Consider the following 12759-nt stretch of genomic DNA (forward strand, 5'->3'; position numbering starts at 1 on the left):
AATCCTTAACCTGTAAATAGCATGTCAATAAAGTTAGGAATCCTTAACCTGTAAATAGCTTGTCAATAAAGCTAGGGATCCTTAACCTGTAAATAGCTTGTCAATAAAGCTAGGGATCCTTAACCTGTAAATAGCTTGTCAATAAAGCTAGGGATCCTTAACCTTGTCAAATCCTGTGTAAAAAAAAAATAATTTACAAGCGAGTGACGAAATTTTCGAAATAACCCAATTTTTTTTTTTTTTTTTTTTTTTGGGGAGGGGGGGTTATGGGCATATATTTTGCTAAATTTCAAAAACTAACCAACTGTACTTTCTTGGTGGATGAAGATAAAGTATATTACAATGTTTCTTATCGCGATGAAACCAGATTAGTATATCAAAAATTTGGCCGGGGTAATGAGTACAGTAAGGCTTCCATATTTAATTTTCTGTATATATTTTTTTCCCATTTGTTCGTTGGCCGATCTTAATGAAAATTTGTCAAAATAACTTGAAATTACGCTTTTTAAAGTAGACCAAAAATGAACGAAATCGGACGAAAAACAACAACAGAAAATAATTTCGAGAATAATTGTTTCTTGTGTGTATTGTTTTCTGTTTGACACTTTGTACTGGCCATCAACTTAGGCCTCCGTAAATTATTTGCATGGCAGTTTCGTACTGCGTCCATTACCTGGATACGAAGATGAGATGCTGCCGCTGATATGTCTGCTATTTATAAGACTAGTCAATTTGGCATCGATTGTGGCAAGTCCAGTCTAAACCGTACTCGTGTTTGGACTTTAGAGTACGTGGCTTAAGTTGGTACGTGAGTTAAGATAGCTTGAGTTATCTTCTGTTATATACCAAAGGGATTTGCAGGAGAAAAGGAACAGCTTCTGTGTATATAAATAATTTGAAACAAGACTGTGTTATTTAATACGTACGTGGATAGTCACATTGTATGAGGTATAAAAGCGAACGGACGTAGGATGGAGGAACGGACAAATACTGCGGTGAAAGGACGGACATTTCTTTTTTAGACTCTTCAATTAACTGATTATTCTATATTGAAAGATAGTTGGAGAAAAATAACAGAATAACAGAATGTAGTCAATGAATAAAATTAAATAACAACAGAAGTGCAGTGAAAGTTTTTAAAAGGCAAGTATAGAAATGGCGTATTTTTATCTTCCAGAAAAGTTTCACTGTAATCATTCATCGTTATCACGTAACGCACACACGTGTACTATTTCCAGTTCTGTAACAGTCTTCCATATGCTCCAATGGGACTCCAGTGGTATTCTCTAGATTCATTAATACTTATTCAAAGCCATCCAAAATTCTACAAACGATTATAAATTTGCTGAAAGGGATAATCCAACGGAACTAAAAGGGATAATCCAACGGAACTAAAAGGGATAATCCAACGGAACTAAAAGGGATAATCCAACGGAACTAAAAGGGATAATCCAACGGAACTAAAAGGGATAATCCAACGGAACTAAAAGGGATAATCCAACGGAACTAAAAGGGATAATCCAACGGAACTAAAAGGGATAATCCAACGGAACTAAAAGGGATAATCCAACGAAACTATATTTAAGATATCTTTATTCTGTACTGAATGTTTCTAGGTCCTCGCTATGCTGTCTGACGGTGAACTCTACAGCGACTCAGACGGATGGAGAGGACCCACCTTCGTTGCTTGTGGTAAGTAGCAGAGAAATACAGCAGACTCCCGTATCCGCGGGAAATGGATAACAATGTTTTCAGTGGATACCGAAACCTGTTATAAAGTTGTATTGATAAATTACTTCCAATAAGTGGATAATTATGACTTTTCACTGATGGGAAGCACTTAAAGGCTTCTTTTAGGCTTTGAAAATCTTCCAGCATCATAACTTTTGCACTTTGAGGCCATTATTAAGTAAATTTAAGTGTTATTTTCAGGCCACGGTAAACAGCGGATAACTGAAACAATGGATACCGGGTCTGCGGATATGGGGGTCTTTCTGTATTCTTCAAGAGAAAGTTCTGTTATTGTTGGATTCTTATATTCGTAAGCAAAATGCAGTTTATATCCTTAAGTCCCATACTGAGTTCAGCATAACCCTAAATTATTGGGAATTTGGTAGCTCTGAATACTAAAAATGATTACAACTTGTAAGAGCTGTAGTAACAAATACTGATAATCCCTCGGAAGACAAAGTTGGATCGTGAAGGAAGTTGCAGAATTGACAGCTCGAAATCAGTATTTAATAATTCTGAAGGGACCACTACCCCATTTGCCATATTTAAGAAAAGGTTTCTTATGCTGCAGTTGTTGTATCTAAGAGTCATTTGGCAGCTGCTGAATCTATGCAGATGCCAAGCCAAAACACCGAGAATACTGTAGGTAAAAACGTTGATGGATGTAGGGTCGGGTCAGTGGCGATTTAGCGTAACTGGTTCAATACCTCTCTTTGTATTATAAGCAATATATTTACATTATAAATATCTTTAAACAAAATAAATGTTTTATTCTCTTTAAGATTTATTAATGAAATGCATGAACTTATTTAAAAAATAAAACACAGAAAATTTATGTATTGCTCAAGGTCTCCCATCTTTTCCCATTGCGTCAGTGGGTGGAGGATGAGGTTGCCTTATTCATCACACAAACCAAAGCAGATCTCTAAGGGCTTTTCTCAGTGGAACAGAATCAGCAAGACATCATACTGGGGCAAGTGTTCCACAAGGAAGTGTGCTGGGACCATTGATATAGAATGTCTACTTCAATGACCTTCTTCATATCTTCCCAGAATCCCATGCATGTGCAGACGACTGTACTCTGACATTTACTTATCCAAAAGAAGAAATGCCAGCTGCTCTCAGCTACATCAATCACCAGCTAAGAGCTATATTAGCTTGGCAAAGCCAATGGCAGGTAACATTTGCACCTCAGAAAACACAAATGATGATGGTCTCTAGGTACCATGATGGTAATGCTAGAGCAGTAGAAAGTATGAATTGGAGAGTGTTGGTACCTGTGGAGGAAGTCGATATCTTTAGGGTGAAATTTGACTCCAAACTGACCATGAAGAACCACGGTGTAAATCTTGCAAACAAGGCAACCAGAAAGCTTACAGCACTTCGACGTATCTCACATCTACTTGACAGTAGGGTTGCAAGATTCTGTATTAGGCACAGGTACGCTCAAACCTTGAGTATGCTCCACTTTCTTGGTTTGCTTGCCCCCTTCCCCTCTCATCTGCGACTGCTTGACAGAGTAGAGAACAGAGCAAGACGTCTCATCTCTTGCCTGGACCCATCCTAGATAGAGATGTCATTTCGGCAGAATCTTCAACACAAGAGGGATGTGGGCGCCCTTACTGTTATGTACAAGGCCAACATTGTCAAGGTACCACACTCGGCTCTACTTCGAGAACAGCGAGAAGCAAGCTTCTATATCACAAGACGGGCAGTCAGCAGCAACTTCACTCTGGCTGTACCCTTCTCCAGAACATCACTTCATCTGAGATCATATATACCCAGGATGACTCGAGTCTGGAACACATTCGTACAGTATTATGATGTCAGCGAAATAGTTGATCAAATGAAAATGCTGGCCCACAGATGGCTCCAACTTCATCCTGTTCCGTACTTGTATGTTTCATAACATTTAAAATGTTTTCAAATGAGCTGATGTAGGTAACAGCTCTTAGCTTGTCAATAAAGTTAGGGATCCTTAACCTAACCTTGGCAAACCCTGTGTAAGAGAGAGAGAGAGAGAGAGAGAGAGAGAGAGAGAGAGAGAGAGAGAGAGAGAGAGAGAGAGAGAGAGAGAGAAAGAGAGAGAGAGAGACAGACAGACAGACAGACAGACAGAGACAGAGAGGTAGAGAGAGGTAGAGAGGTAGATAGAGAGAGAGAAGTAGAGAGAGGTAGAGAGAGAAGTAGAGAGAGGTAGAGAGAGAGAGAGAGAGAGAGAGAGAGAGAGAGAGAGAGAGAGAGAGAGAGAGAGAGAGAGAGAGAGAGAGAGAGAGAGAGAGAGAGAGAAAGACAGACAGACAGACAGACAAACAGAAAGACAGAGACAGAGACAGAGGTAGGGGTTTAGAGCATGCACAGAACTCTAAGCCCAAAGGAGCAGTAGCAAATACTTCCACCTCATATGATACACCTCAGGTGACACCTCTCGTAGAATATTGCATCGTACTGGTATAATAACCTCCGTACTTGTATTGTACAGGTATAGTGACCTTCGTACTAGCTGGGGTGCTGGGACTGGCTTCTCTGCCTTCAGTTGCAGGATCCATGACATGGAAGGAGTTCTCCTTCTTGCAAAGTCGTGTTGGTTGGCTTACACTGCTGCTGGCTGCTCTCCACATTATCTTTAGCAAATGGGAGGATTTAGTAACCCCGCATTTCAAATGCTACCTCCCATCCAATGAACAAGTAAGTGGTATGTTGTATGTAATAAGTAATTACAGTTCATTTTCATTAATGGTATACAATACCGACAGGTATTGTATCTTAACTACCAACCTGTCGGTATTGTATACCATTTTGATGTTCATCTTGTCAGACACTGCAACACATGGCCTCTTGGTACAGAAAACACCTTGGACAACCCTTTCAAGTGAGAACTGTTGGATCTGAGAGGGACCTGACCTCTCAGTGGCTACATTCTCACTACTACTACTACTCTGCACCTCTCCTTCCGACAGTATTTAAGTCTCCGCACTGTCGCTTGATCTTCAGATAGTTCCTGACTATGGAACTGAACTTCTCCAGGCTGAGGGACTGACAACCTCAAATTCTACGACTTCAAGGGTGATGGACTGATTACATCGTCTTCACATCTCTACTGTTCCAGCCTATTTTCTGTATTCGACTGAAGAAGCCTACTGTGTAGGTGAAACGTATCGGAATAAAGTTGCCTAACTGTTGCCTATGTGTCTTACCTACCGAGAGGTTCCATAATAGAGAAATTGGGGCTGTATTTAGAGAACAGTGTAATTAGGTGCAGAGGTAGGTTACAAAATGCTGAATTGGGTGATTATGCTAAACACCCTATCTTACTGCCCAAAACTCATCATCTAACAAATTTAATTGTTTTAAATGCCCACAAAAATGTAATGCATGGTGGGGCACAAGATACCTTAAATTGTATTAGGGAGACTTTCTGGATTTCACAAGGACGGCAAAGTGTAAAAAGGGTGATTAAATCTTGTGTAATATGTCGCCGTGTGGATGCCAGATCCTATGTGTACCCAGGTCCTCCACCATTGCCAAAGGAGTGTGTACAATTAGTGAAACTATTTGATGTAACAGGTGTAGACTACAGTGGTCCAATAATTTTAACAGGTACTTCAGATGGTGTTCCACTGAAAGTGTATGTTTGTTTGTTCACCTGTACTGCTACTAGGGCAGTTCATTTAGAAGTGGCTCAGGACTTGTCTGCAGAACAGTTTATACAGCTGTTTCGAAAATTTGCAGCTAGGAGATCCTGTCCGAGATTGATGATTTCGGATAATGCCACAAATTTTGTAGCAGGTGCTCAACATTTGATAGAATTAAATAATAGTAACGATGTTCAATTTCTGTTAACCCAGCGAGGGTGTACCTGGAAATTTATTACTCCTAGAGCCCCTTGGAAGGGGGGGCTGTATGAAAGACTGATAGGCACAGTGAAGAGGTGTCTCCGTAAAGTACTACACCGGAAGAGAATTAATTTGCAAGAATTCGGTGCAGTGTTAGTGGAGGCGGAGAATCGGATAAATAATAGGCCTCTCTCGTACATGAGTGATACACCTGATGCAGATGTATTAACACCTTCTCACCTAATGTGTGGAAGGAAATTGGAAGCTGCCCCTGTCTATAGAGACAATCCTGAAGAAAGTGATGAAGATTACAATGATGCAGTAGTGTTGTGTAATAAATTTAAAATGTTAAATAAAATAATTGATCATTGGTCTAATGTGTGGCATAAGGAATATCTTCTTACACTACGTGAACACTTTTATGGTGCGACAGAGGCAGTAAATCGACAGACCATTCAACCAGGTGACATTGTGTTAATTGACACTGAACAACATCGAACATTGTGGCCTCTGGGCAAACTATTGACATTGTACCCAGATGCACAAGGTGTTGTCAGGAATATCAAAGTGTTGTGTCGTGGCCAGGAAAGTTTATGCACAATTAATAAATTGATTCCCTTGGAATTAGGTGTTCAATCAAACGTAAATGAAAATCTGAGGGAAAGTGACACGAGTGATATGGAAGATAACATGCACCAACAGGAAATACAGTCACAGAAACCCAAGGCAAACGGAAACCAAGCCTGTGCACATACTATGCACTTGGTATCTGCAGACATGGGAAATCTGGAAAAAACAGACGGGACGTGCAACTATGACCACCCTAGAAAATGCCGTGCCCATATGACAACAGGAAAATGCAAACTCCCTTCCTGTAAGCTTTTTCACCCTGAAATGTGTACCTCTTCAGTACAGGAAAGACTGTGCTATAACTTAAATTGCCAGGCACACCATCTAAAGGGGACAAAAAGATACAAAACATCCAGGCCATGGGAAAACCTGGGTAGCCACAGCCACTCAAGAGGGAGAGGTTTTTTAGTGCCAGGAAGGAAAAAAAAACTGGCAGGAAATGGCAGAAATCGTACACCAAATTCAGTCATTCCTGGAGTGGAACCACAGTCGATGGCCTCCACTCCAAACCAACAGATACAGATACTAATGCCGGAAAAAAATCCCCCCCCCCCAGTACCAACAATACCACCAGTCCGATGACATTCTTCTCTGCAAATATACAGGGTCTAAAGCCAGCAACAAACAACAAAATACCTTTCATCCGTGGACTGCTTGCAGAGGCAAAGGCAATGTTCGCGGCTTTCACTGAGACCCACATAAGGGATCACTTGGACAACGAAATATGGATCCCAGGTTACAACCTATACAGATGTGACAGAGTGAACAGGCAAAAGGGGGGGGGCATTGGCCTGTACATTGCAGAGTCACTTGTTTGCACAGAACTGCTTAATGCCTCAAATGATGTAGTGGAAGTTTTAGCAGTAAAGGTCGAGAACCAAAACCTAGTCATTGTGGTAGTCTACAAGCCTCTGGATGCAACCTCCCAGCAATTCCAGGAACAGCTGTTAAAAATTGACCACTGTCTGGAAAATCTTCCAGCTCCTGCACCCAACATCTTGCTCCTGGGGGATTTCAACTTAAGGCACCTAAAATGGAGGAATATAGCAAATAATATTGTTGCAGTAATAACACCAGGAGGCAGCTCTGATGAAAACTCACACACACACGAGCTATTAAATCTCTGCACAAAATTCAATTTAAACCAGCAAATAATAGAGCCTACTAGACAGGAGAATACACTAGACCTCATCTTCACTAACAATGATGATCTGATAAGAAATGTCACCATATCAAAAACAATATACTCAGATCACAACATAATTGAGGTTCAGACATGTATGCGTGGAGCCCCAGACCGACATAATGAGACTAGTCACGAGGGAGCATTCACCAAATTCAACTTCAATAACAAAAACATAAAGTGGGACCAAGTAAACCAAGTCCTAACCGATATAAGCTGGGAAGATATACTAAGCAACACAGACCCAACTTATGCCTAGAACAGATTAACTTGGTGGCACTCGATGTATGCACAAGGCTTATTCCTCTAAGAAAAAGGAGGAGTAGATGTAAAATAGAAAGAGACAGGCGCTCCCTTTACAGGCGACAGAAAAGAATAACAGAGCGGCTAAAAGAGGTCAATATATATGAAATGCGTAGGGAGACACTGGTCAGAGAAATAGCAAGCATCGAACTTTAGCTAAAGGAATCTTATAGGAGTCAGGAATCGCGGGAAGATCTAAAAGCAATAAATGGAATCGAAAGAAACTCAAAGTAATTCTTCTCCTGTGCCAAATCAAAGTCGAGAACAACGTCCAGTATTGGGCCCCTACTTAAACAAGATGGGTCCTACACAGATGACAGCAAGGAAATGAGTGAGCTACTCAAGTCCCAATATGACTCAGTTTTTAGCAAGCCGCTAACCAGACTGAGAGTCGAAGATCAAAATTAATTTTTTATGAGAGAGCCACAAAATTTGATTAACACAAGCCTATCCGATGTTATCCTGACGTCAAATGACTTCGAACAGGCGATAAATGACATGCCCATGCACTCTGCCCCAGGGCCAGACTCATGGAACTCCGTGTTCATCAAGAACTGCTAGAAGCCCCTATCACGAGCCTTTTCCATCCTATGGAGAGGGAGCATGGACACGGGGGTCGTCCCACAGTTACTAAAAACAACAGACAGCCCCACTCCACAAAGGGGGCAGTAAAGCAACAGCAAAGAACTACAGACCAATAGCACTAACATCCCATATCATAAAATTTTTTGAAAGGGTCCTAAGAAGCAAGATCACCACCCATCTTGAAACCCATCAGTTACACAACCCAGGGCAACATGGGTTTAGAACAGGTCGCTCCTGTCTGTCTCAACTATTGGATCACTACGACAAGGTCCTAAATGCACTAGAAGACAAAAAGAATGCAGATGTAATATATACAGACTTTGCAAAAGCCTTCGACAAGTGTGACCATGGCGTAATAGCGCACAAAATGCGTGCTAAAGGAATAACAGGAAAAGTCGGTCGATGGATCTATAATTTCCTCACTAACAGAACACAGAGAGTAGTCGTCAACAGAGTAAAGTCCGAGGCAGCAACGGTGAAAAGCTCTGTTCTACAAGGCACAGTACTCGCTCCCATCTTGTTCCTCATCCTCATATCCGACATAGACAAGGATGTCAGCCACAGCACCGTGTCTTCCTTTGCAGATGACACCCGAATCTGCATGACAGTGTCTTCCATTGCAGACACTGCAAGGCTCCAGGCGGACATCAACCAAATCTTTCAGTGGGCTGCAGAAAACAATATGAAGTTCAACGATGAGAAATTTCAATTACTCAGATATGGTAAACACGAGGAAATTAAATCTTCATCAGAGTACAAAACAAATTCTGGCCACAAAATAGAGCGAAACACCAACGTCAAAGACCTGGGAGTGATCATGTCGGAGGATCTCACCTTCAAGGACCATAACATTGTGTCAATCGCATCTGCTAGAAAAATGACAGGATGGATAATGAGAACCTTCAAAACTAGGGAGGCCAAGCCCATGATGACACTCTTCAGGTCACTTGTTCTATCTAGGCTGGAATATTGCTGCACACTAACAGCACCTTTCAAGGCAGGTGAAATTGCTGACCTAGAAAATGTACAGAGAACCTTCACGGCGCACATAACGGAGATAAAACACCTCAATTACTGGGAGCGCTTGAGGTTCCTAAACCTGTATTCCCTGGAACGCAGGCGGGAGAGATACATGATTATATACACCTGGAAAATCCTAGAGGGACTAGTACCGAACTTGCACACGAAAATCACTCACTACGAAAGCAAAAGATTTGGCAGACGATGCACCATCCCCCAATGAAAAGCAGGGGAGTCGCTAGCACGTTAAGAGACCATACAATAAGTGTCAGGGGCCCGAGACTGTTCAACTGCCTCCCAGCATACATAAGGGGGATTACCAACAGACCCCTGGCAGTCTTAATCTGGCACTGGACAAGCACCTAAAGTCGGTTCCTGACCAGCCGGACTGTGGCTCGTACGTTGGTTTGTGTGCAGCCAGCAGCAACAGCCTGGTTGATCAGGCTCTGATCCACCAGGAGGCCTGGTCACAGACCGGGCCGCGGGGGCGTTGACCCCCGGAACTCTCTCCAGGTAAACTCCAGGTAGCGCAGACCAAATGATGCCTGAAGATGAAATCGTAGTAAGACCTACTAGGAGAACAGCCACTCAAGCCAGAACCGGCTGGAATCGTCTCCTAAAGGAAGGAGTAATTTGAGTCGTTTAGCAACGAACTCCGGCCGGCTGCAGTGTGGAAAATACTGTATATATTTTCCAGAAATGCAGTAGTTATATGTAAATAGATGGCCATACTGTATTTAAAAGAAATATATTATGGAAAATGGGAAACTGGACCTGCGCCTGCGCAGACAACACTCGCCATTTTGTTTGAATTGGACACTAACGTTAGTGCATAATGGGAAGAATTTTTCGTGCTCTAGAGATTAAAATTGGGTTGACACCTCTCAAATAGGAGGCGAAATTGTTGGATGTGCATTCCTGCATAACTTGAGATATCAAGCGACTGGACGAGACAGCTCCAGGAACCTCAGATAAGTCTGTTATGTTTAACTCTGGACAGTTTTATTTCATGTATAGACAGTGAGGTTTTCTGAGTATGATACACCTTAATCTCCAGTCAAATTAGTGAGTGATATTAAGATATATTCTCCTTCTGTTATGTAAATGTGTATATATATAATCCTTTATTAATTTAATATACAGTCCACAAATTTATATGTTTACCAGAATTCCTGGTGTATGTATATTTCATTTGTAATTAATAGGTCCAGAGCAACTTGTGGATATGACAGTGGTAGGTATCGAAGGGGGACATTTTTTGCGACCTAGGTGTCCCAAATTCCTACTTGTCTAACTGATAAATAATAATTATCTTTGTTCATTTACTGTTATGTACATAATGATACATTCAGATAAATGCAATTTTCCACACCATATATAAAAATTGTGTAAGTGGTTACTACATATTACAGAAAAGTTAACCCACAGTTACAAAAGGTTAAAAGTTAATTACAAAGACGGGCATCAAATATTAACAGTGTTAGTCACGAGAAATTTGTTTTATTAAGCGAAAGTTGTTAATAATCCAGAGTGTATGTTTGAGTCTGGATTTACGATAAAGAATAATTAAAAAAAATTAATATAGATATGTTACTGAATTAAGTATTTAACAGACGCTACTGACTCTCCTTAACATACTGTTTATTTACTAAAGGGGCAGCTGACTGCTCAGAGATTACCGTCTGAAAACACACTTTTTGGTTCCTTCCACAGTTTGTTGTGGTGTTACCGGTGGTGACACTAGTGCTGAAGATACCACTATTGCTGCCTTGCGTTGACACTGCTCTCACCAGGATTCGCCAGGGGTACGAGCGACACCCCCTGCGTCCTAACACTCTGTAGAGGCACTCTACAGAGTCTCTAAGTGAACAGAGTTTCCAAAGATTGTAGAACTTCCATAGTCTATGGAGCACCCCCAGTGTATAAAGCCTCTCAATCAGTGGAAAGTCTCAGAAAGAGAAGCTTTTCACTCTGAAGAGCCTCTTAGCATTTAGAGCTTCCTCAGTAGAGCATTCCCAGTTTGTATACATTCTTTAGTCAGTAGAGCTTATTCAAACTGTACAGCTGCCTCTCTCCAGGTATATAACCACCTCACCATTGTATAGTTCTAAACATTTCCTTAAAAGAGCTTCCTGTACCAAGCCTAGAGTTTCCTTCCTCCTGTGCAGAGCTGCCCAATCCCTGTTTAGTGCTGCCTGCTCTCTGTATAGAACCCACACTGCACAGCAGCCTACTTCCTGTGTACAGGAAGCAGTTGGTAACTCATTGTGTACCTACGGTGTAGAGCTCCCTATCCACTGAGTAGCGCTGCCATTACCCTGGTTAAACCTGCGTCCTCTCTTTGAAATGCATTTTACCCCATGTTATATCAAGCAAGTCCATAGCCGACAGGAATATAATTGTATCATGTTACATAAAAAGTAGCTTTGAAAATATGAATATTTCTTTTGGTATATATAAATTGGATTCATTTATAATTAATAAAATTTGGGAAGAATTTAAGGTATATTAAATTTTTTTTTGGGTAGAGTATAAGCTGTGTTTCACGGATCACTGACTACCTACCTACATCATCCTAAAGAGTTAGGTGTTGTTGTGGAGCGGCGTCATTACATGCTTTCCTGTTAACCTTTCATTTTTATAGTTCCTTGATAATGTGAGAAGTCACGAAAGGGCTTGAAATTTCGCTATTATTCACAGTGTGTGTACTGTGATATCTGTTTACTGTGAACTTATTGCGTTATATATATATATATATATATATATATATATATATATATATATATATATATATATATATATATATATATATATATATATATATATATATATATATATATATATATATATATATATATATATATATATATATATATATATATATTAACATAGGTAAATTACTTTTAAGAGCAATTAATTTATATGACTAAGTACATAGCATTGGAATCTGAGGATAGGCTGACGCAGCCTTAAGATGTATCTAAATTCCTCCTCATATAGTCTTTCTTTACTAACAGTGATGTTCCAACTGCGTGCATTCTCCTCTAGTATCTAGAGATCTTGCTAGCAGGAGGATCCTAGAAGTTTATTATTGTCCTACTATTTGTTAAAGCTTAATTTACTACTGATAAGGCAGACCTACGTGCAAATTATTTAATTATTAAATTGGTTTATGATTTATTGAATGTATCCATTGACATCAATGAAGAAATATTCTTATGTCAAGTTTAGAAGAAATTTGAATCAGTAAAATAAATCTAGTGGTGGTTAACGCTCTCGCTTCACACGGTGAGGGCCTGGGTTCGATTCCCAGCCAGAGTAGAAACATTGGACGTGTTTCTTTCCACCTGTTGTCTATGTTCCCCATCAGTAAAATGGGTACCTGGGTGTTAGTCGACTGGTGTGGGTCGCATCCTGGGACACTGACCTAAGGAGGCCTGGTCACAGACCGGGCCGCGGGGGCGTTGACCC

At 40.7% G+C, this 12759-nt stretch overlaps 1 protein-coding gene across 1 annotated transcript in view; it reads left to right on the plus strand.

Annotated features, from left to right (window-relative positions):
* LOC138851319 (metalloreductase STEAP4-like) overlaps positions 1 to 12544 on the plus strand; it is a 28237-nt gene extending 15693 nt beyond the window's left edge. The window contains exons 2-4 of the mRNA XM_070080337.1: positions 1617 to 1692; positions 4214 to 4419; positions 11002 to 12544. Of these exons, the coding sequence (XP_069936438.1) occupies positions 1617 to 1692; positions 4214 to 4419; positions 11002 to 11130 (411 nt within the window). The 3' untranslated portion in view covers positions 11131 to 12544. The remainder of the gene's footprint in view (positions 1 to 1616; positions 1693 to 4213; positions 4420 to 11001) is intronic.
* The last annotated feature ends 215 nt before the right edge of the window (positions 12545 to 12759 follow it).

Source organism: Cherax quadricarinatus, unplaced genomic scaffold (assembly GCF_038502225.1).
Source record: "Cherax quadricarinatus isolate ZL_2023a unplaced genomic scaffold, ASM3850222v1 Contig331, whole genome shotgun sequence".
Classification (NCBI taxonomy): Eukaryota; Metazoa; Arthropoda; class Malacostraca; order Decapoda; family Parastacidae; genus Cherax; species Cherax quadricarinatus.